The sequence below is a fragment of the Talpa occidentalis genome, unplaced genomic scaffold (genome assembly GCF_014898055.3).
Source record: "Talpa occidentalis isolate TD23 unplaced genomic scaffold, MPIMG_talOcc4v2.1 talOcc4.7, whole genome shotgun sequence".
Lineage (NCBI taxonomy): Eukaryota > Metazoa > Chordata > Mammalia > Eulipotyphla > Talpidae > Talpa > Talpa occidentalis.
The window spans coordinates 122,326,160-122,350,481 of NW_023605083.1; the positions used below are offsets into that span (position 1 = coordinate 122,326,160).

Consider the following 24,322-nt stretch of genomic DNA (forward strand, 5'->3'; position numbering starts at 1 on the left):
TTTCAGAAGTGGTAGAAGAACTGAAGTAGATCATCCACTAATGCTATTGATGCTGTAATACACAACAGCAGTTAATATGGTTCAGGCTAAACTGAATATAGTCTCTTAAGCCTTTCATTCAGGATGGGCTCATCGTGCGTTATAGCAGTGAAATGAGCCACATTCATGCGCTGAAGTAATAGAAAATGCAGTTGTGCTAATTTCTTTTTTTTTTTTTTTAAAGATTTATTTATTTATTCATACAAGCACTGGGTACAGTCAGAAGCGTGGAAGGGTGAGAGAATTCACCAGAGCCAGAGTGGGGAACAGAACAGGCAGACTGACGAAATACACTGCTGAGGGGAGCAGTGAGCGCGGCAGGAGAGGTCTGCATGCCATGTGGGACCCTCGCCGGTGGCCGGGGATCGAACCGGCGCTGCAGAGGCTGCGGGCAGCTTCACAGCCCAGCGCTCAACCGCTGCGCCACCAGGGGAGGCCCAATTGTGCTAATTTCTTACATCCTTTGTGTGTAATTTCAGTTCTTGACTTCTCTAGTCATGTGTTTCTTCCATAGTATTAGTGAGCATAAACTTCATATATACATATAAACACACATGTGCACACGTGTGTTTAATGTGTGTGTATATTATGTGTGCATCTGTCTATAGTTTTACTGTCAGCTCTTTTTAAAAAAAAGTCCACTCAATGGAGGAAAAGAGGCAGCAGTTTCCCCCCAGTTACTTTTCTAACATGATACCCTGAGCAACTGTCAGATTAAGACCATCTTTATGCTGCTTCCCCCTGCACTTCATGATTCATCTATGGTTTAATATGCTTCTTTGCTTTTAGTAAAAAACTTTCCAGCAAGTACTAAAGAATGAACCTTATCAGCTGGCAGTAGATTTTAATTTGGGGTTAATGTACTAATAAAGTTTGTTGGGTGTTTGAGAACAGAAAAGAACTTTTTTTTTTTTTTTTTTGGTGGGACCCTCGCCAGCGGCCGGGGAACGAACCCGCTCTGCAGAGGCTGCGGGCAGCCTCGCAGCCCAGCGCTCAACCGCTGCACCACCAGGGGAAGCCCCAGAAAAGAACTTTTAAGACTATTTTGTTTCCAGGATTCTTTTGGAATTTATTTTGCGGTGTCATCAATGCCATTGAGATGCTGGTAAACCTCTTATCAAGGACCTTTAAGAATGGTCCCTCCTGCTGTGCTTCCCCCCCCCAACTCCCTTACTTTCTGGGGACAGGTTAAGATGGATTCTTATGTTTGCTTCACTGCCTAATCATGAGATATTCGCCCTTATGAAGAAACTTAAGAGAAAAGAAAGGGCTTTTTGAACAAAAATTCCATAAAGCCTATCCTTACTAGCTTTTGTTTTATTCTTCAGATTCGCCAAGAGTAGTTCCACATTTAATGGCTTATAACTGCATCTAGCTCTTGGAGAGAAGAAATCTTTTTGGCCCTTTTTTCCTAATTTCCCCCTTCAGCTTTTGGCTTTTCAAAACTAGATCAAACAAGAAATGAGAAGAGTAACCTCATCACTGATATCAAATAAGTGTTCTAATTTTATTTCCCAATTAAGTGGCAATTAAAAAGAAACTAATCAAGAGCTGCTTCAAAGAGAAGAGACTAGAAAGCAGAAGAAATGAAAAGTAAATGAGCCTATTTCAGGGAGACTTCTGCTATAGCAAACCAGTTTTGCTGATTTTTCACATTGTTTAACTAATGTGCTCACTCTAAAATTTCCCAGCTTTACTTAGTCTGCAGTTAACCCTTTCCTTGCATGTCCATAGATATTTGAACCATAGAATTAGTAAGTTTGGAGGATGCTTCTTTGGCCCTTTTTCTGACCTTGTATCTGAACTTTCTATCCTATATACTTCCCTTCGAATTTCTCAAAGAAAGTACACATATGATTGTTGCATGTAAGACACACAAAACATAGGATTCTCTCCTGAGAGCGCCAGAAAGGAGAGGCAGCTGAGAACGTGCTGTTACCTGTTGCTTTTGATGCTGTGTGCTGGGCACTGTGCACAACCCTCTACAAGCTGCTGAGTTAGCTTTGCAGAGAGATTTGGGGTTTGTATTTCTACCTCTCCCTTGACACCCCAGAGGATCCACCTGAACTTGCTGCATTTCCTTCCCCTGCAGCATTGACTTCTGCATTCCAAATGCAGCAGTGTGAGTCCTGTTTTCAGATCCATTCAGTAACCCGTGAACTTGCCCAAACAATGGAACCAGTTGCTGATAGAGATGACTGGCCCCTTTAAACTCTCCTTGACAGACCAGTATCTTTTGCAGAGATCATTCTAGTGGGTGAAATTGCAGCCAGCATTGAGTCATTGCGCAGAAAATTACTGAAAATGGTCTCTGTACAGCATTTGACTTGACCTTGGAGTTGCCAGGTTACAGTCTAGCTTACCAAACCAACCCAGAGGATGTGGAATTTACATTTCTGTCTCATTCCCAATTTAAACCATTTATCAGACCTCTTGCGGCCCCTGAAAAAAAACCAAAAAACCAGTTATCCTTGACAGGAGGATTGTTTACCCTCAGAATTCTGGCTGACTCTCCTAGGGAGGTCAGTGGGTGGCAGCCAACGCAATTTTTGGTAACCTCTTCCCACAACCTGCTGTTCCTTTCACAGGCCTCCTAGGTTACCTTGATGGCAGCGCTGACATGTTTTTATTTTTCCTATCACTTGGGATTCACAAGCAATTTTATGTATAAATAACTGGTTGGTGAGAGTTTTCGGGGCTTGGGGTGCTGCATTAGGTGACCCTTCTGTCACAGCAGTGCAGAGATAGACAGCTGCTTCGTGCCATGTGGTTTCCACCTGGCTGTTTTGTAAATGCCACTTCATTCACTCTCTGGGCTTTCTGAGCACTAATAGGATTACCGGTGAGCACGTCATACCTCGTGAGTAACTGATTTGCTGAAGGATTTCCTAATATCTGGAAGTGGAATCAAAAAGGATATTAAAAGCTAGGGTTTATTTAGTTTCTTTGGAAAAATTTGAATTTTTTAAATATTTATTTATGCATACAAGAACTGGGGTACAGACCAGAAGTGTGGGAGTGAGAGGATTTACCAGAGACAGAGCAGGGAACAGAACAGGCAGATTGAGTGAAATACACTGCTGAGGGGAGCAGCGGGCGAGACAGGATAGGGTCTGCTGCGCCATGTGGGTCGCTCCCTGGCCAGGGATTGAACTCAAGCTGCAGTGACTGCAGATAGCTTCATAGGTTGCGTCTTAACCCCTTGCACCACCGGGGGGGGGGGGCCCAAAATTTGAATTTTTTAGCTGAAATAATTAACTTCCAGTTTTGAGGGGTAGAAAACAAGTGACTGAATTACTTTCTCAATTTTTCTTTTGTTCTCCTTATCCAAACTAAACCTGTAGTCTGTGTTTAAGACATTGAAACCATTTGAAATAGTTACAGTGAAGCTTTTGTTTTAACTCCTGTGTGAATAGGGCAGGCCCTAAGGAGAGAGAAGACAAGCAATAAGAAAGGATAATTTCTTGATAATTGAAAATCTCAACCTCTGGTCCAAAAGAGCACAGCATCTCCATTGCTTTTACAGAATATTAACACAGCCACCCCGGGGAAATGTTTTAAAGATGTTTTGCTGACTCTCTGATGGGCTCTAGCTTTTCAAGGTTTTATTTTAGTACTTTCTGCCTGGAAAGTGTCAGTGAGGCCCACATTTGGTGAACTCTGACTGTGTGCTCAGCGTGTGCAGCAGTGCTGTGGTGTTCAGCTGGATGAGGTGTGGTTCCTCTGCTCAGGACATTTTTTTATCTCATTGGGAAGCCAGGAAGCAACACATTACTGTATACAAAGTATTAAGTTGCTGGGAAGATCATAATGTTAAAAGCTGAGAGGCTGAGAGCCAGAGTAGTAGGAGGAGGCTTTCCGGAGAAAACAAGGCCCGCTCTCCTCTGCTTCTCTGGTGCCCAAAAACCTTGTGATAAAGCAGTGTTCTGTTGGCTTTGGCGGTTTCTCAGATAAATTCTCTTCAGGATCTCTGTAGAGTTTGGGGAGAAATGGTCCAAGCCTCTAGAGACTAGACTGGCTGCTTGTCCCTGGGTACTGGTGGCTGGTTGATGACCAGTCTGCCTCAGGGTCTCTGGGCCTTGGTGTCCTCTTCTTTAAACAGCACGTTCAGCCAGATGGCCCGAAGGTGCCTTCAGTGTTGGTGGCCTAGCTCATACTTCCCACAAGAATAGCTTTCTGTTCCTCAGCCGCACACCTTTGAGATTTTTCACCCAGTGGGACTGAGAGGAGGCCTGTGTAATAGACCCTCACTACATGTGGTTTTGTCTGGAGGGTCTCTGCTCATGCTGCTCATCTGTCAACTTGCCCTTCTCTCCTGCCCACTCATACACCCTGGCACTGCATTCATGTTCTAGAAATAAGTAGTGAGGTTCATTTTCCAACTCCTCCCCCAGCCCTGACTTTGTACCAGAACATCCATAGGATTTTTTATATGTTTGAACTAAGAAATTTTAGCCTTCATTAAAAAATGGCATTTTTTTATTGCTTTTCTTCTCTCTTCTTGGAGCTGTCATTCTGCTGATTCACTCCACATTCACTAAGCTGGTCATTAATGAACTGAGTTGATCAGCTTTACTTTAGAATGTAAATTTCAAAATTTTATGTGCGCTCCCATCTCCCTTTCATTGCAGGTACACTTTCCCTACCACCCCCCCCCAAAAAAAAAGCACATTTCATGAATTATTTACTCGTTATATTGTAATCTAATGAATCAAAGTTGGCCTTTGATGTGCTGTATTCCAAGGTTCTAGCCAGTCTCTTTGGGATATATTAAGGTGACTGGTAGACTTGAGAGATTGCTCTTTCTTTTTTTTTTTTTTTTTTTTTTTAATTTTTTTTTTTTTTATAGAGGCATGTTTATTTATTTATTTATCTGTTTGTTTGTTTGTTTTTGTTTATACATGCACTGGGTACAGTCAGAAGCGCGGGAGGGTGAGAGAATTCACCAGAGCCAGAGCTGGGAGCAGAGCAGGCAGAAGGACCGAAGTACACTGCTGAGGGGAGCAGCGGGCGGCAGGAGAGGTCTGCGCGCCATGCGGGACCCTCCTCCGGTGGCCGGGGAGCAGCTGGGGATCGAACCGGCGCCGCAGAGGCCGCGGGCAGGTTCGCAACCCAGCGCTCAACCGCTGCGCCACCGGGGAGGCCCGAGAGATTGCTCTTTCAATGTGCAGAAGCCCAGCATGTGTTGGGATATTCCTCAGTGATTGTGGACTTTGGGTCCTTTTGAAAACAGTGCTGAATTCTCAGAGGAAAACTGGCATGGCTTCGCCAGGGTCCTCTGGTTTGGTTCTTCCCAAATCCAAATTAAGGCCATTTTTCTGTGACATGGTTTTGGCTTCCTGGAATACTACTTGAAGACCTACTCTCGGGGCCTCTGAACTTGATTTATTGATAATTAAGATTGTCATCGTCACCTTGAAAGCTAACCCTATGGGCTCCTTGGAAGTCTGTCCTCTGAGTCAGTCGTCTTCCTTTTTGGGGTGTAGACAGTAAGACCAGGGTGAGCTCATAATGTGTTCTCATGGATGTGGTTTGATACCTGGCAGCTCAGTGAAAAATTTTTTTTACTTCCCTTTGTTTTTCAGCTGTCTGTGCTTGATGTACAAGTTAAAACAGGATTGTTGCTCAGTAGCTTTATGTGCAAATTTAAAACAATACAAAGAAAAATTAGCTCTCTGGTTTTAGTTTAGATTTTGGAGCTTGCCAGGCCCTTGTATTTTTAATGTATAAAATAGAACAAGCATTCAGGCCAAGGTCCTTGCACAAAAATGGGATCTCTGAGGCAATAGCTCCATGGAAATCTCCACTAAATAGTAAGAGCCAAGGCAGAATGGTAGTATTACAGTGACTGTACACCGAAGTTGGGGGCAAGTAATTTCTTCTGTTTTCCCTATGTAAAGTTGGGTTTAGTAAGTATTCAATTGGTTAATATGCAGCAATTCTTCACGTTCATCTCTTTTTTGCTTCTTTTTTCCATGAGATTATAAAAAACGATTCTTAGGGACATTGATATACAGGAACCAGATGATCCATCCATAAGCTGAATTTACAAGTTGTATCAACAATGGGGTGCTGCACTGTCTCCCGCCTACTGTTTTTTAAGCCATATAATGCTGTATCTATTGATAATTCTGAGGCTGAAGGGAGACTATCTCTGGAATATGAAAATCACATAAATTTCTCATAGATGCAAATGGACCTGTGTGTGATAACAAAATTGAGTCACTAAGAGGAAATATTATCTTCTGGCCATAAGTAACTTTATGGTTCCTGTTTTTTACCATGACCTTGGGAGTTGAGCTGAGTATCTGGTTTTAAGGCATTTACTTCCCTCGGACATTTATTGGTCTCCCTTCCATGTATGTCGTCTGTGTCCCATTAATGTAGTTCCTAGGAAGTACACTTGCTGCAGAGCTGATGACCTTCCACTTGGACTGAGGTAACCTCCAACTTTTACTGAATCTTGCTGACTTCACAGTTTTTCTGCATCAGGGGCCGGATGAGGGGTCTGGCCAAATGCAGACACAGTTATTGCAGGCACGGAGTTAAAGGTGGATGAGCTAGAGGGAGCCGGCCTGGGGAAAGTCTGGGCTTGGTACCTTCCAAGTTAAGAAGCTGCTCTCACTATGGACTTTCAAGCTCGGAAGGGACACACTTGGAAAGCCTTTTTGCAGAGGTGAATCCCACAACTGTTTTAGAGGTTATTAGCTGGGTGTGGAAAGATTGTAAAGTCACAGGGATAAAGTAAACACGGAGGTCACTTTAATCCAAGTGTAAGGTCATAAAGTCTGAATGTGAGCACAGGAACAGGAAGAGATAAGTCTGAAGACATTCTAGACAGGAAATGGCACCACATGGTTAGAGTACCTTTACCTTACAGAGTGTGACTTGCTATGAGAGGGTAATATTCACAATAACCCTAAGACATTTTAAGACTTTGAGGGCTTGCTTTCTGAATTAGAAATCTTAAATGGCATTTACCATAATGGCATGGAGAAAGGTATTTCACACTATTTTAATTCTTTGAAAGTTGGTTATCTAGAATATACAATACCCTGTGCTCAGCTGATCTGCAGAATAGAATTCACTGTATTCTCAGGCTGGACTCCTAACTGTAGCTTTCCAGGAAAGGGAAAATGGCAGAGGGACTTCAGGTATTGCGCCCGGATTGACGACGTCAAAATCAGTTTAGATGTGGCAGAAGCCACCCACAATGGCCATTAAGAAAGCAAGCTACAAGGTAAACCTTAAAATTCAAAACTGTTACCCTAAAATTAACATGAATCCAGAGAAAACACTTGGTAGCAAATGAATGAAAAATGTCAAACACGTGTATGATTTGTGCTTCAGTTAAGCTATTGAGAGAGGATACAGAAAATACCCATTAAACTCTTGAGTGGTGCAGTGGATGTGTCCTACAGTGGGAAGGTGATGTGAGCATGTACATTCCTGTTAACACCTTCACACCTTCCTGCGTTTCACGTGATCTCTTCATTGCAGGAGTTGTTTCCCATGCGCCTGAGGGCTTTGCCTGGGTTCAGTCTGTAGTGATCACCAGCCTGAGCCTGCAGACTGCTGTTCTCCATCCTGCAGGACTGATTTAACCATTTCTTAGGATTGTTTGACTGGCTGGACACAGACTGCAACACTGCCTTTTTCCTTATCTTGCTTCCCTTTCCACTACTGTCATCAGGAGGGTGGGAGTTGGGGTGTGGAAGGTTTTCTTAAAAGATCGTTTTTGGCTGTCATCCTTTAAAATTCAGGACTTGGGCCTCCCCGGTGGCGCAGCGGTTGAGCACTGCGTTGCGAAGCTGCCCGCCGCCTCTGCAGCGCCGGTTCGATCCCCGGCTGCTCCCCGGCCACCGGAGGAGGGTCCCACATGGTGTGCAGACCTCCCCTGCCACCCGCTGCTCCCCTCAGCAGTGTACTTCAGTCCTTCTGCCTGCTCTGCTCCCCGCTCTGTCTCTGGTGAATTCTCTCACCCTCCCGCGCTTCTGACTGTACCCAGTGCTTGTATAAATAAATAAATCTTAAAAAAAAAAAATAAAAATAAAATTCAGGACTCTAAGCAGACACTGGTGATATGAACGTCCTGTTAAACATCATTTGGCTTTGGTGCCAGCAAACTGGCAATCTAAAGAAATAGGCATATAAAATAAAAGCAGAACAAAAAAGTTCTTTTCAAACAAACAGGGCATTCCTCGCACAGCATCCCTTCCTGGGGGCTGGTGACAGTGAGGAGGAGAGTAGTGTTGGTGTCCTCCAAGTGCCCCTTCTGGGACCTGGATCCTCAAGTCTACTTCTGAAGCCAAAGGCTTGACTAAGGAAGAGTTTGTCTCCACAGAGACCTCTTTGTCAGTGTGGCTCAAAACAGATGGTTTTTCATCTTTTTCCCTTTTCTCTCTTCCCCTTCACTTCCCAAAACTCAGCGCCTGGATGATTTTTTAAAAACCCTTCATCACTCTTTACTTTGTCTTCTAGTGGTTTGAGTCCAGCCAATGACACTGGAGCCAAAAAGAAGAAAAAGAAACAAAAGAAGAAGAAAGAGAAAGGCAACGAGATGGATTCAGCCCAGGACCAGCCTGTGAAGGTAACAAGGAGCCTCTGTTTTCTTGTGACTGAGAGTGACTTTTTCAGATGAGAAAGTTTTGGGGTAAATGTATAGGAACAATTTAGATTGACAATCTCCACTGGTATTACTTCAAGATGGAGGAGTTGGAGCCCACTGCTGCCCTCTGCTGCCCTAGACCTAGGTGATGAAACTGCTATCCTACCTTAAAAGACACAGCAGGTTAGCCATTGACTCCCACGCATGGCCCCTCAGAGTTGACAGGTGCCTAACTGCATGTGGTGCTGTGCCAGGGGCCGCTGTGATGGCCCTGCTGCCTAGAGCAGTGGTTCTCAGCCTTCACATCTCCAGCCCACTGCTGTGGGTATGAAGGCCTGTCCTTTTCTACGCAGACCTTTATATATTCCTAGCGTTTTCTCAATGCCATCGCCTTTCTGACGAAAACCGGGAGTCCCACAGAGTCCTTTTCTAAGTTCCACCAGTTGAGAACCACTGGCCTAGAGCTCGCAACCTCAGACTGACACACTCATGAGACCCAGAGGTCTGGGGAGGATGGTTTTGTCTCTTTAATCAAACAAAGAAAATCTTTCATTTCAGGTAAGTGCTGTCCTCTTCAAAGTAGGCCATAGGGGAGGCTCAAAATATGGCCGTTCCTCCTCTAAATTTGTGCCCCTGAAACAATTTACAGGCCTCACAAGAGATCTGCTCTCGTTGCAGTATACCCACACTTTGCTTTACGCAGCACACAGTGCGCTCCAACTTGAGTCTCTTGCCTTACTGAGACGTGGCTTCAAGTAATTTATTTGCTATTATCAATATCAAATCCACTGTTAAAAAAACCACTATCACTGACCACCATGCTGGCTAGGATCTTGCCAGACACTTCATTTAAATTAACCCCAAACCTTCTTTAAGGTAGGTGTATTGGGGGTGGGGATGCTTCCCATTTTAAGGAGGAGAGGGGTGACTTACCCAAGTCTTTCAGTCAGGAACTCTAGCCCTAGCCTGTGCCTTGGCTTTGGGGGGTTTTGTTTGTTTGTTTGTTTGTTTGTTTGTTTGTCTGTCTGGAGGGTGTTTGGATGACTCCAAAGGAATTTGAGCTCAAGCCCCTAACAAAATGGTTCACTTTGTGTTTACATAGCCCTGTTTTCCTCTTTGTGAGAATAATGTAGCTCATTAGAGAGAATTTAGAGTAAGGAAAAAAAAGAGGAAAACTGAAATGATATATAGTCTTACTCCCTGGGAGTGACGGTTAAACCTGTTGATTTATAGTCTTCCTTTCCTTCACAATTTAAATTGGAGGAGAAAAGAAATAGTAAAGTTAATATAAGAAATCCTGGTTATTTCTATAATCTTAAACCCGACATAAGACTCAGAAGCCATAAAGAAACATTCACAATTTTAAAACTTCTCTGTGAATGTTAAGATAAGTAAACTAGTGAAAAGATATTTGTAATACTTGAATCAGTCAATTTAAAATAATGAAGTGTGCATGCAATTCACAAAGAAAATATAAAAAAAATGTCCAGTGTATGAAAAGATGGTTAACCTGACAAGGAAAGACATGAAAATTGAAGCAATATCTTTTTTCTCCTTGATTGGCAAAGATTAAGATTTGAAAAGTGTGATGATGACAGTCTGGAGAAACACATGACATTGTTCATCGTGTTATTAATTAAATTCTCTTTTTGGAGAGCAGGTTGATATTACATATTATAATTTTAAATATGCACATCCTTTGACCCAGCAAGCCTCTTTCCAAGAGTTTATCCTGCAGAAATATATTTGTCAGTGAACAAGGTAGACATACAAGAAAGTTCATTACTGCGTTTATAAAACTGAGGAACGAAACCACCAAGACACTCACGGTGGGGCTTGACTACACTGTAGTCCATGCACACAACTGGCTCAGCTGTTTCGCTGGACAGGTCTGTGTGTCCCCACGGAAAGGTCTCTAAGACATAACATTTAAGGAAGAGCAGTTTGTGGAATACTCTGTGATCCAACTTTAGTTTTTGAAAAGCGTGTGTGTGTTTGGAACTTGCATGCAAAAATCTGAAGTTACATTTGCCTCCTCTTCTCACCCTTCTCACCCTCTTCTACCTCCCAAATTAAGACTGTTGATGACAAGGATTATATTTGAGGGGTGGGATTGTTGGGATTTTACTTTCTATATGTATCATCCCTTTCTGCATTGTTTGAAATTGTACCTTGAGCATGTATTACTTTGCCATCAAACATCACAAGACTAAGCCCTGTAGGAAGCTCCCACTCATCCTGCAGCTTATCGTCACCCCGATCCCCAGTTGTCATACAACACATGACCTATGGGGTTAGGACAGAGGACATTCCTTCTTTGAGTTGTACCCCTTCATTCCCAAACTTCTAATTAACCTAAAGTGCTTATTAACATAATGGGCCTTTTTCTCCCCGACTTTGTCTTGTCCAGATGAACTCTTTGCCAGCAGAGAGGATCCAGGAAATACAGAAAGCCATCGAGCTGTTCTCCGTGGGTCAAGGACCTGCCAAAACCATGGAGGAGGCGAGCAAGCGAAGCTACCAGTTCTGGGACACGCAGCCCGTTCCCAAGCTGGGTATGTCAGCTCTTTCTTCCCTAGTTGAGGGTGAGAGGCTTGTTCCATGCTGAATTGGTGAGGGAAGACAGTAGAGTCCTAGAGTGACTTGGTGGTTATTTTTAAAGGGTAGTCTTTAAAATGCAGTGTTTAAAAAAAAAAGGCTGTTATTCAGGGGACCTCATCATTTCACGGTAGCACACATGGAGAACAAATGGTTCTTTTAGCCCCTCATCCTCCAGTGTAGATCTACAACGAAAACAGTCACTGTCACACGATGAGTTGGGGGTGTGCTCAGGGGTCTTTCTTTCTGCACAGATTGTATAGAGAACATTAAACAGCTCTGGGCAGCTGTTAATCGGGAATGGGTCGAGTCCCCAGCCTCTTCACCCTTGTCTCTCAGCCAGTGCATGCTTATTAGATGGAAAGTAATTTGACACTTTGCTCACCAGTGGTGGTTTGACATCTGGAACAGCATGTGCAGGTTTGGTTAGCACCTCTTTTTTTTTTTTTTTTTTAAAGATTTATTTATTTACGCATACAAGAGCTGGGGTACAGGTCAGAGATGCGGGGGGGTGAGAGGATTCACCAGAGACAGAGTGGGGAACAGAACAGGCAGACTGATTGAAATACACTGCTGAGGGGAGCAACAGGTGAGTCAGGAGAGGTCTGCTGTGCCATGTGGGTAGCAACCTGGCCGGGGATCGAACTCATGCAGCAGTGGCTGCGAACAGCTTCATAGGTTGCATCTTAACTCCTTGTACCACCAGGGAGGCCCAGATACCATGCATTTTGGCCCAGTTTTCAGATGGGGGTTTGGTTTGATTTGATTTTGCATTGGGAATTTGCACAGAATGGGCCTGATGAAGAGACAAATTGGCGTTAATGAGCTCTGTCAGACCTGTCATGCTGTTTGCTTCCTTTCTCCACTTGTAAATGTACAAAGTATCCAGTTTTCTTCTCAGGAAGTTCAGGAGAAAGCACAGTGCTGCTTGTAGGGCCCAGGAGGGAGGAGACCCAGTTCTGTCCCTCTGGACAGCGAGTGGCTGGGGCTCTGTACATCTGACTGGTCTGCCTTTCGGGTCCACGGTCAGTGGGCCCACATGAAGCCTCCCTTTGTTTTCCAGAGTCAGCCTGTGGGACATGCCCAATCACAGGTTTCACTTGGTCTTCGTGGCTGGGGTGTCCCCTTAGTTCTTCCTTGGAATATCCTTGGGGTTGTGTGATTTACAGCTTCTTACCTTATTTTTTTCCACTTTAATAGGACTAACAGTTGTAAAACTTGTGCATATCAAGTGAACTGTGAACTGTGTTTATAGCATCCCCCCCTTGTTGATAATTAGATTGTATTCTAAAGGGACCTAGAATTCTTTAGAAGTTTTAAAAGCTCACCATCAAAAGGCCTTCTAAGCAGTGTTTTAGACTGTGTAACAATTCTGTGTTCCAAATAAACTTTTGGTCCCTTTTCATGTCATTCCCTTTTTATAAGTCACCATTTTCCTAGTCTAGTTGAGGGGAACAGAATCCTTTTTTGGCCTTACTTCAGTGGGCCAGACTCTAACCGCTTTTAGATGAGTGAAAAGGGGAGCATTGCACTTGGTTGCTCTGGGCTCTCAGAAAACTACCCCCGCCCCCCTCCAGTTCTGCTCCCTTGGTTCAAAGTCTCCCAAATATCAGATGTTCTTTTTGCCCTAGACCCTCACAGTTGCACCTCACTGCTTAGTTTTGGATCTCAGATGGCAGAGAGAATTTGGGAGAAGAATGAATGTATAGAAAGAAACCCATTGAAAGTCCAGGATTTACTTTTGCAGCCCAGTGTCCTTGGTTGTTTACTGGCCGAGGTGGCCTGGAAGTAATTAGCTGCTTCCTGCACCTGCTCAGCAGGAGGTGCTGGGAAGCCACTAGGCGGCGGGGGACAGGCCCTCCCCACAGACCAGGACAGCCTGACCCCATGTGGGGCGTTGTAGGAGACTGTGCAGGGGCCTTGGGCGGCTTCTCACCTCCAGTGACACCCCAGCCTGCAAGTCTACAAAGTACCGTCTGCTTTCTCAGTGTTTTCTCTAACTGCTTCCTCAACCTGGAGATAACCTATGAGAACTCGTTTGTTAAAAAGTAGATAAAGACTATGAATCTCTAGAAAAGTTCACTCAATAATGTCACTTGATAGATACTTAACTATTGAATGCTCTTTTCAGAATGTGAGTCTAAAGATATCTCTCCTCCTCCCCTGCCCCTTTAGAGCCTGCAGAGGATCTGATCTAGCCTTGAGGGTCAAACCCAGCCTCTGGTCGCTCATAGAGCGCTCCAGCATCCCCAGGCCTTGACCCAGACGCCTCCTCAGATAGGGGTTTGGTTTGATTTGATTTTACATTGGGAATTTGCACAGAATGGGCCTGATGAAGGGCACACCCCCTCCCTGGCCTGTGCCCCCACCCACCTTACATACTTCCCCTGCCCCTGAAGGGCCCTCGCACCCCTACTCACTCCAGTGGCTCTGGGGCATGCTGGGGGGCAGGTGCCTGCTACTTACCTGTTTGCCTCCATCCATTTCATTCCCACTCCTGCCACAGAACGGGTGCCTTCCATGGGGTGAAGGAGTAAATCTAAATGTTCGTTGCATGCAGAATCTTGTAATCAGCCTCCATGGAAAGATTGGGCCTTGATTATTATAATACCATGAGAAAGATCACCAGTGCCTAGTCAGTGGAAAGCAGTTAGGAAAAAAATAATTTTTAAACAGGATCTGAAGTTAAATGTATTTTGGAAAACTAAATTCAGTACAAGATGGGGAAAATTAACCATCACCTAGACAAGAACCAAGTAGAAATTCTTGGTGCGTTCCAAGGGTCTTGGCCCTTGGCTTTGTAGGCTCAAAAAAAATTTTTTTAAATACATGGTGGTAAACTGGAAGTGGATTAATTTATATTAAGCTAATTAATAAAGGCTAATTTATGAAAAAAAATCAAAAGGCCAATTTCTAAACTAGGGACAAAAACTATAACCTCTCCCCAAGCGGACCTGTTGGGGAGCCAGATGCTTCCTGCCACGTGTCCCTAATGTTTGTTCCCTGTGCTCTCCAGTTTGTGATTTTTCAGCATCTTGGGGTATCGTCTTATTCCTTGGATATCTCCCCAGATGCTAATATTTCTTGTGGCAAGAGGGCATGCCTTTCCCCGTGTTCCTGTGCACAGTGCCTTGTGCGGGTTGGCATCCAGGGAACGTGAAGGAGGTGGTCCATCCAGACAGCACTGTCCTTGGCTATGGGTCAACGACCCTGCCACCGACCCTGTCCGTGGCTGGGAGGGTTGAGAGCTGCCAGTCACACATTGGACAATGTATTGGGCCGAGAGTCTGAAAGTCAGGAGAAATACAAATTAAGTGCTTGGTGTGTACAGAGCAGTAGACTGAGTGAGTCTCTTTTGAAGACTTGATTTTCAAGCATAACGCACATTGCATTCTTCCAAGCGTGAGCATGACTAAGCTTTGAATTGTAGAAACTAATTCCAAGGGCCAAAACTAAGTGATTGATTTGCCCAAGTTTATCAGATAAACAATTTGGTGGCGGGTGGGAACTGGAGCCCTGTCTTCTGACCTCCCCTCGCACTCCCACACCCTCCACAGACGTGGTGTCTGTCCAGGGTGGGCGTGTGGTGCCCGAGGATGGCTCGGTGGCAGCATCATGGGGATGCAGTGATTCAGCTTAACGACGCTCGCAGGACTTCTTTTTATTTTTTTTTTATATTTATTTATTTACTTATACAAGCACTGGGCACAGTCAGAAGTGCAGGAAGGTGAGAGAATTCACCAGAGCGGGAAATAGAACAGGCAGAGTGACGAAATACACTGCTGAGGGGAGCAGTGGGTGCAGCAGGAGAGGTCTGCGTGCCATGTGGGACCCTCGCCGGCGGCCAGGGATCGAACCAGCACTGCAGAGACTGCCAGCAGCTTCGCAGCCCAGCGCTCAACTGCTCCGCCACTGCGGAAGCCCTCGTAGGACTTCTTAAACAAGGGCCTGCATTGGTTGCAGCCCTTAATTGGCCCGTGCTGTTGAAAGCCAGGGCTGGCAGGGCCAGGATTTAGCCTGGCGCCTAGATGCCATCATCTGGGTCATGAATGGCCCGGGACATTGTTGCCAGTGATACAAAAGCAGCTTTGTTGTGACTCCTGCTAAATCCAGCCAGGTCAATGCCCTTGGCCTGGGCCATGACAGTATTCTCTACACCAGCCAGGAGGCAGGAAGCCAAATTAGTCAAGATAAATGTTTGTCATTCAGTAACCAAAGGGAAATTTAAAAAGAGCTCTAAAAAAAACCAACCACCTTAGATTCCCAGCGATTGTTCTAAAGTTTGGCCGTGAATTGGTCCTCAGGGGTCATGGGTAGCTGGAGCAATAGATGATCTCAGTTGCCAAGCACAGAGTGTTCTTCAGATGGGCGCTCCAAGGGACAGGGTGACTTAGCTTGGGTCCGTTTCTGAGCAGAGCCTCTTCCCTCCCCCAGCAGGCAGAGGGCAAGGCTCATGGCTGTGCTCTTCTTCCAGGAGAAGTGGTGAACACCCACGGTCCCGTGGAGCCTGACAAAGACAACATCCGCCAGGAGCCCTACACCCTGCCCCAGGACTTCACCTGGGATGCCTTGGACCTGGGGGACCGTGGTGTGGTGAGTAGATATGGGCAGCTTGCTTCGTGAACTCCGCAGTCTTCAGGACACCTGCTACTCAGGCCTTCCTTGAGGACTCTCTTGAGAGCTGAGCCAGGCAGGTCTGAGCAGACCCCGCCCTAGGCCCAGCTCAGGCTCCACCTCAGTAGTACTGGCAGGCTAGCTGGCAGCTTGACAGTCAACCTCTGTAGCCTTCCCAGGTGGTACCCCTTTTTTCATGCTTTTTTTTTTTTTAATTCCACTTTTTTAAAAAAGATTTATTTATGAATACAAGAACTGGGGTGTAGGCCAGAGGTACAGTAGGTGGGGGAAGGATTCACCAGGGACATAGCAGGCGGATCTACTGAAAAACACTGCTGAGGGGAGCAGCGGGTGAGACAGGAGAGGTCTGCTGCGCCATGTGGGTCAGCTCTCTGGCCAGGGATCGAACTCAGGCCACTGGTGACGGCTTGATAGCGCTGAGACTTTAACCCCTGCACCACCAGGGAGGCCCCATGCTTCATTCTTGTTCATCCATTCGTTCATTCCCATGTCCAAGCTGCAGTGGCAGGTTAGCGGATGGCAATCTTGGCCTGCCACTTTATGTACTTAGATCTGTCTCTCTGCCCTGTGGTGGCTCGTTCTCCAATTACAACTAGGGTGCTTGTTTCAAAATACTCCCTGCCGTGCTTGCAACGAAACGGTTTGTGAGATTAAATGTAGTTTTTGGTAGTTTGCCTTGTTCTTCTGAAAAGCTTGGAGTGGCCCCCTGGATTTTGGAGTTGGTCCCCCATCTGGTAGAATACCTCTAAGCCAACCCCTTATTTCTCCACAGCTGAAAGAACTGTACACCCTCCTGAATGAGAATTATGTGGAAGATGATGACAACATGTTCCGATTTGATTATTCCCCAGAATTTCTGTTATGGTGAGTTGTGAAGGCTTTCTCATGGTTAACGGGACAAGGCACTGAGCAGGACTATCACCAGGCATCCCTGCTACTAGCCAACCTTTGAACGAGTAAATTATTGTATAACTTTTGAGTTCCTGCAGCTGAAGGGGACTTGCTTCCTTGGAGCTTAGAATTGAAACTTTGCTTAAGACAGAATGACTGTGAGGGAGACCTGTGTGGAACTGGTACCTGGAAGACAAGACCACCTGTTGTATGGTGCCCTTATATAAGAAGAGAGGGAGGGACAGGACCTCCTGTGAGAGTGCCAGCAGGGAGCTGGAGACCAGAGCTCCAGGGGCTCCTTGGTCAACTCCCAACCATGGGACCCACTGGACTTGCAGCCAGAGAGGCCAGTCCTCTGCTTCAGCCATCAGAATGCATGAGCGCAAAGAAATTGGATCAGATGGGAAGTCCTCAGTATGGTAGCCTTGGATTGAGGGAGTAAGTAGGCCAAGGGGGCTAAGGGCCAGAAAGGTCTGTGGTCCCATGCCCAGGAGGACTTGACAGTCAACCTCTGTTGAAGTCTAGCTGTTAACCCCAGGGAGGTATCTCACGAGTTTAGAACCTGATGGGACTGTGCAGCCCAAAGAGACCCAAAGGCCCACTGGCAAGCAGCACCAGCCGCAGCCCCTGTCTCTCTTGCAGGGCTCTCCGGCCACCTGGCTGGCTCCCCCAGTGGCACTGTGGGGTTCGAGTGGTCTCAAGTCGGAAACTGGTCGGGTTCATCAGTGCCATCCCAGCAAACATCCACATCTATGACACGTAAGCCCCAGGGCCACCCCCGCAACTTCCCATTGTGCTTGGTCTGGGAGGGAGGGGAGAAAAAGCAGTAATACACTTACCTTCTACAAAAGAAAGAGGGCAGGTCCTGGGAATAGAAGTTCATAATAGGAACTGTCTGTTTTGCTCTGAATTGTGGCTGGGTCCCTTGTCTGTGAGCAGGCTGGAAGGGCCGCCCACCCCTCGGGCATGCTCTGGCTGCACTGGAGCTCTGTGCTTGCACTTGCACCTGCCACATGGTGGTACACTCAAGCAGCTTGGGAAACAGGAGCCACTGGGCTTCCCATCCTCGTAGTCACTGGGCCTTGAGCTCTGCTTTCACTTGCCCTGGGGATCAACCACCTGCCTGTCTTCTGGGCTTTTAGGCCGGGAATGCCTATGGGAGTCTTTGAAAAAATACTTTACTTACTCTGTGTTCCTGCCTGCTAAAAGGCAGACTCCTCTGCCCTGCTATTAAGGATTCAGCAGGGACATGCTGGTGGTGTCTTCAAAGAAAAGGGTTTGCTCAAGTCCCCCATACCGGGGCAGAAGGCAGGCCTGTGTGGAAGGCCAGGCCTTGCAGGGGTGGGTCCATGTGTGTAAGAGAGTTTCCTGCCCTGATAAAGGCCTTGTCACTGGGCTTTTTCTTCCCTTTCCAGAGAGAAAAAGATGGTGGAGATCAACTTCCTCTGTGTCCACAAGAAACTGCGCTCCAAGAGGGTAGCTCCAGTCCTGATCCGAGAGATAACCCGGCGGGTTCACCTGGAGGGCATTTTCCAAGCTGTTTACACTGCCGGGGTGGTGTTACCAAAGCCTGTTGGCACCTGCAGGTAAACATCTCTTCTCCTGAGGTCTTAGAGTGGCGTGGCCACCATAGTTCAGCTCTCAGGCCACCCTGAGAGCTGCGCCTTGGCCCCTTGGCTTGGTGTGTCCCAGGGCATCTGGCTTCTCCAGGGCCTGATAAGATGGTGGTAGGTGCCCACTGGAGCCAGGAAGGCAGCATGGAGGGAGCGCTATAGGAAGAGCAGGCGGCAAGTGCATGCCCTGTCTGAAGGGGTTAGCTCCCCTGACTCCTGCCATTTGGAAAGGTGGGGTCAGTCAGCTGGGGTTTTTAGTTGTAAAGGGTGAGCCCAAGTCCGGATTTTTATGGTCAAGTTCCTAAAGTTTTAAATGGTTGGCTCAGTTTGCTTTGAGTATTGTGGGGGCCAGAGGGAGCATATCTGACTCCTGTGTCACCCAGGGACCCCTGCTGCCTGATAAAGTAGTTTGAAACAAGTGAACAGTCTGTCTCGAGCACGAGCACGGAAGCTCCAGGAGACGCAGAAGAGGGAGGAGGGTAAACACTCAGAGAACTATGGATCTTTTCCATTAACTTGATTCCAGGAGGGAGGGTTGCTTTTCCCGGAATTTCTGTAACAAAGGAATGGCTTTTGAAATTGAGAAGGAAAGATAGAGAGAACAAAAATAGGAAGGGCTGTGGCAGCTAGCATTCAGTGGGGGAGGTTAGAGACCAGGGAGGCCTGATGTGTGTCTCGCGCCACCTGCTGGCTGTCTGGAGACCTCCATACCATTGTCTGGACTTGGCAGAATGCTCTGAGGACAGGACATTTGTGTCCCCACAGGTACTGGCATCGGTCCCTAAACCCACGGAAGCTGATTGAAGTGAAGTTTTCCCACCTGAGCAGAAATATGACCATGCAGCGTACCATGAAGCTCTACCGACTGCCAGAGGCCAGTGCTCCAGGGTGATGGGCAGGGGAGAGAGAGGCCAGGAGAGCCTGGCCCTGAGCAGGAAAGAGCAAGGCTTCCGGTGCAGGACAGGACGGGGAGCTGGGTCAGAAGAGTAACCCAACACAATTTCCAGATTCCGAGACTTTCCATTTCTGTTCTGTTATCTATAGCAAGGGTTGTCTGTATTTTAGTTCGGCTTTCTCAGTTCTTCTGAGCCTGCTCCTGGGCTAGCTTCCCTGCCATCTGTTCCTGAGCTGAGAGCACCTATTCTCCAAGTTTAGCATGAGCAAAGCTAGGAGGATGCACGCACTCACTGAAGTCCTAAACTCCCCAGAACAAGGAGCCAGAGAGTGTCTGTTGCCCCTCTGGCCAAGGCTGAGCTTGCAAGGGAAGCCCAGATTTCTAATCCCAACCCCCCATCCAGATTCTGCCACTGAAGGGCTAAGCAGCCTGGAGTGAACTGGTTTTCTGGTTTTGGTCTTGATTTGCCTAGTTTCCCCAAGAAACAACTGCTCTTTGTGTCCCAGTTGTGTCTGGCTTTGGATCCTGGTGGGTCTTAAAATAGCTTTTCTTCCCTCAGGGCTCGTCCAGCCAGTGCTTGCACAGCTCCTGCGGCCAACGCGCTACCTGCCGAGATTCATCAGCCACCAAACTGGATTAATCACCCTGGGAGTGGGCTAACCCACCTTGGGGTTGGGACCATTGGTGTCCCATTTTGATAGCCACTTCCCCAAAAAGACTAGGCATGGGGGCCATGATGGGTGTCTTCTTTCTCTTATTTGCCAGATGTGCCCTGTGTCTCGGCAGGCAGAGAGTGTTCTTAAATTGGTCAGTGCCAGAAAGGGTATTGCTGGTTCTCCCCCCACGCCATGGTTGAGAATCCCAGCATGGCTTCTTTTTCAGAACAGGGATTGAGGTGTCATTGTGGGCGCTGGCTTGTAAAAGTAAGGTCCCTAAGTGTTCCCTGGAGACAGCAGGCATAACAAGGAATTTTGGCAGCAAAGGGCCTGGAAGGGCACTTTTAAAAGCAGTTCCTCTACTGGGAAGCAGCTGCATCAGCCATGACTGAGGTATATAAACTCTAATTCCACTGTTTTCAGATTTGACTGGCCCCACCTTTGTGTATTTAAGCCTTTGGAGGTTTTATCAGCCCCCGAATTTGCTTCAGGGCATCACTTAGCTTTATTCCAGTGAAGCAGTTTCTAAGAAAATGGGGTGGGATTCTGGTTTGAGGTTAAATCCCAGGAGCTTGGTGCTTTTCTTCTGATTTAACTTGCAGCAATGTGCTACTAGGGCACTGCTGAGGACAGGCAGGGTGCATTTCCTCTGTAGACACTGCTGGGCCTGGGAGTTCCATGTGCCTGCACCTAGGAGCCTGTCTGGAGGGTAGATACCAGCACAGGAAGAGATGTGTTCCAGCTCAGTGGGAGGAGGTGTGGGGACTTTGAGGAGGGGATCCAGGAGAGGCTTCGTGGAGTAATGCTGGGCTGGGCCTACTTCAGCACTTCTATGTGGCCTTCAGGGTGCTCTCGGTCGCTGACATTTTGGGCTTTAGGGACCTTTATTGAGGGACTGACTTAAGTACTGTAGGGTATTGAGTAGCATCCCAGGCTTCTACCAGGGTGCCACTAGCTTCCTCTCCTGAGTTGCGACAACCAAAAATATCTCTGAGTATTGTCAAATGGCCCACACTGAAGAATACTGGGTGGGAGGGACAGAAGACACAGCCAGAGCAGCCAGCTGGTCCAGAGGGTAGTGTGTCCTGAGCTACGTATTAGGGAATTTGGAAAAGAGAGGGCCTGATGGGTAGTATTTTGTGGGGCGTGTGGGTAAGAGGTTGAAGCCATGTCCTTAACCAGGGGCAAGAATAACAGCTTTAATGAGGAGGGGAAAGGCCAACAGATGCCAGGGAGGTAGGACATGTGCCCAACTGGATATGGACAGTGGGTGAGAGGCAGTAGCCCAGGATTCTCTCCTGAGGGTCTGGGTGGATAGACCCTGCGTTGGGGAGGAAGGGAGACAACATGACATTTGTGGTGTTTTAAGGGCTTGTGAGGGACCAGGATGCTCATAGTCAGCATGTCTGATGCTGAGTCTTCGGTCTTCCTTGTAGACTCCCAAGACAGCTGGACTGCGACCAATGGAAAAAAAGGACATTCCAGTAGTGCACCAGCTCCTCACTAGGTACCTGAAGCAGTTCCACCTCACCCCGGTCATGAGCCAGGAGGAGGTGGAGCACTGGTTCTACCCCCAGGAGAACATCATCGACACATTTGTGGTGGAGGTGAGTGGGGAGCAGTGTTCTGGGGTTCTGACCCATTCGCAGAGAGGTGTCCCCTTCAGTTCCTGGGGTGCCCAGGCTTGGTGACTGAGGAGCCATTTGACGGGAATGTTACCATCCTAGTCTTCCTTGACCATTCGTGCTTGGTCCTCCCTAAGACAGATGGGTGTGGCTTGCTCGCCCCACACCTGGTGACCCAGTGGCGAGAGAACTGACCCCTCTTAGTCAGGTAAGCCTCGATTCCCTGCCTGTCTCAGCTCAAGCTAGTGCCAGACACACCTGGGGACACAGCCTGGGGAATGTGAAACATCAGAAGAGGTCACTGGTGACATGCAGGCAGGCGCCACAGGTTCCACCCACGGTCCAGCATGGATCTGCCTCCTGCTCTGTCTTCAGGTGCCTTTGGCCAGTACATTTTTCCCTCCTTGCATATCCCGTTTCAGTTTCCACCCATCCCTTGGGAGGGCAGTGCTGCTTGAGGGGGTGTGTGAGAGCGTGGCTGAAGTTGCCATTACTGTCTTCCTTCAGAATGCCAGCGGAGAGGTGACAGACTTCCTGAGCTTTTATACACTTCCCTCCACCATCATGAACCATCCAACCCACAAGAGTCTAAAAGCTGCTTATTCTTTCTACAACGTTCACACCCAGACCCCTCTCTTAGACCTCATGAGCGACGCCCTTGTGCTTGCCAAAACGGTGAGGAGCCGCCAGGAGGTCTGGAGCTCTGGGGAAGGGGCAGTGGTGAGCTGCCCACGCCGGGGGTGGGCCTTCCTTACCTGCCTGCTCTGCTTAGGGAGGGCTCGGTAGTTGTATGCCAGTAGCTCAAAACTAGGAGGGAGTGGGAACATCCACATGAGATGAAGGCCTTGAACTCCTCCTGATTTATTTCAGTGAGTTTCATTCTCACAGGAGGCACTGCCAAGGAGCCTGAATAGCCAGGCCTGCTCGAGGAGTAAAGGGGTTCTCCTCATGACTTCCCTAGCATGGGAATGGGGAGATTAGTCTCTGTCGTGGTGAGTCATTGGAGTGGCTGACAGCAGAGCACAGGGGTTGGGGCCTAGGGTTGTCAAAACATCAGCCCTTAATCGGGGGTTCTGCCTGCACCAGGCCCAGCCACTGTGAGCCTGCCGAGCTATGGGCAGTCTGGCTCGCTGCCCTATGAGGACTTCTGGCCTATTTGGGGAGAATTAGGAGGTGGCTTCGGGATGTCCAGGGACTGAAGGAGCAGGGCAAATGGTCAGTCACTGATAGGAGCCAGTTTCTCAGAGCAAGGGGTTCGGGGCTTGGTCACCAGAGAGGGCCATGGAAGTTCCTGGAGTTTGAGGGAGGTGTAACAGAATAATGGGAGCAGCAGCTTGGACTCTGAGTACATGGTGTGTGCCTAGTGGGACACTGAGGAGAGGCCAGGTGGGGCAACGCTGAGTGTTGTGAGAGCCCCACTGGAGAGCGGGGTACTGGCTGGAGTTTGGATTCAACAAGGACACAGCCACAGCTTCTGTCAGCCACCTAGGGGTGGGGATGTGATGGAACAGGTCGGACAGGTGAGGCGGCTTTCACCTATGTTCACCTGTTCCCATTCCCCCCTGTGCCGTGCAGAAAGGGTTCGACGTGTTCAATGCACTGGATCTCATGGAGAACAAAACCTTCCTGGAGAAGCTTAAATTTGGCATAGGGGACGGCAACCTGCAGTATTATCTCTACAATTGGAAGTGCCCCAGCATGGGGGCAGAGAAGGTACGTCTGTGCTATGTGCAGCCTCCTGCCAAGGCCCCAGCTGGAGGGTGGCCGGCCCTGGTCAGGGAGTTGGTGTCTCCAGCAGAAACTGGGCCATGGGTCTGGGATCCAGCATCAGTTTGGGTCCCTGAAAGGTCTCCTCCCTCTGAAGCCAGGCTTGCAGCTGGTGTGAGGGTGGTGGAGGGCCGGGCCCTTAGCCCTTCCTCTCCCAGCTCCACAGGGCAGCCTACGGCTGTGGGTTTCATCAGCATTTACAGAATAACAGATGGATGACCTGTGTTCCTCTTGCTCTCTGAGAAGGATCATGGCTGTGTAAGGCCTGGCGTGGTGGTTGAGTGAGGCTGCCCCACTGCACAGCGGCGCTCTGGGGCTCCGTCACTGGGAGCATGAGGACTGGGTGGGAAGCGGGTCTTGGGACAGCTGTCAACTCAACCCCACCTCTTCCCGCTGGCTCTCCTAGGTTGGGCTGGTGTTACAGTAACCAGTCGCCAGTGAAATTCTGGATAAAGCCACTGAGAATTCAAACCAGGAAACGGAACCCCACCACTTGTTGGTCCAATTTTCACAAACGTGAGAATCCTTGGCAAAGGGAGCAGAATTGAACCGGCTTTACCAAACCGCCAATGAACTTGACGATTGCATTGCAATGGCGTAGGCTGCGTGACGTCACCTCTGGCCGTGTCTCTGGTCTCCCTGTTTTCCAATTAATTACATCCTTTTGCAGCCGTGATCAAGGGAATGTAACTGCTGAAAACTAGCTCGTGATTGGTATACTATGGAGTTAACGGGTGAATAATAAAAGTATATATATTATATATATATATAAATATTTTAAATATCTTTCATGTTCCAAATGTGCAAGGATGTCTGGTCTCTGATGAAAAACTGAATCCAGATCATTCCTCAGAATTAGAATCCAAGGACAGTGCAGACAAACACATTGGTACAGTGGATTGTTTGCTTCTGAAGCAGGCTTGACTATTCTTGGGAGAGCAGGAAGAAGAAGTCTCCTGCAGTGGGGAGTCTTCTCCAGTTCCTCTTCTGAATCG

The 24,322-nt window shown here is 47.6% G+C and overlaps 1 protein-coding gene across 1 annotated transcript in view; it reads left to right on the forward strand.

Moving 5' to 3' along the window:
* NMT1 (N-myristoyltransferase 1) overlaps positions 1-24,096 on the forward strand; it is a 27,741-nt gene extending 3,645 nt beyond the window's left edge. Inside the window, exons 2-12 of the mRNA XM_037494887.2 lie at positions 8,521-8,629; positions 11,058-11,202; positions 15,720-15,838; positions 16,653-16,744; positions 17,414-17,530; positions 18,187-18,357; positions 19,150-19,258; positions 21,372-21,542; positions 22,068-22,235; positions 23,136-23,273; positions 23,734-24,096. Coding sequence (XP_037350784.1) covers positions 8,521-8,629; positions 11,058-11,202; positions 15,720-15,838; positions 16,653-16,744; positions 17,414-17,530; positions 18,187-18,357; positions 19,150-19,258; positions 21,372-21,542; positions 22,068-22,235; positions 23,136-23,273; positions 23,734-23,754 — 1,360 coding nt within the window. The 3' untranslated portion in view covers positions 23,755-24,096. The remainder of the gene's footprint in view (positions 1-8,520; positions 8,630-11,057; positions 11,203-15,719; positions 15,839-16,652; positions 16,745-17,413; positions 17,531-18,186; positions 18,358-19,149; positions 19,259-21,371; positions 21,543-22,067; positions 22,236-23,135; positions 23,274-23,733) is intronic.
* Positions 24,097-24,322: the final 226 nt, after the last annotated feature.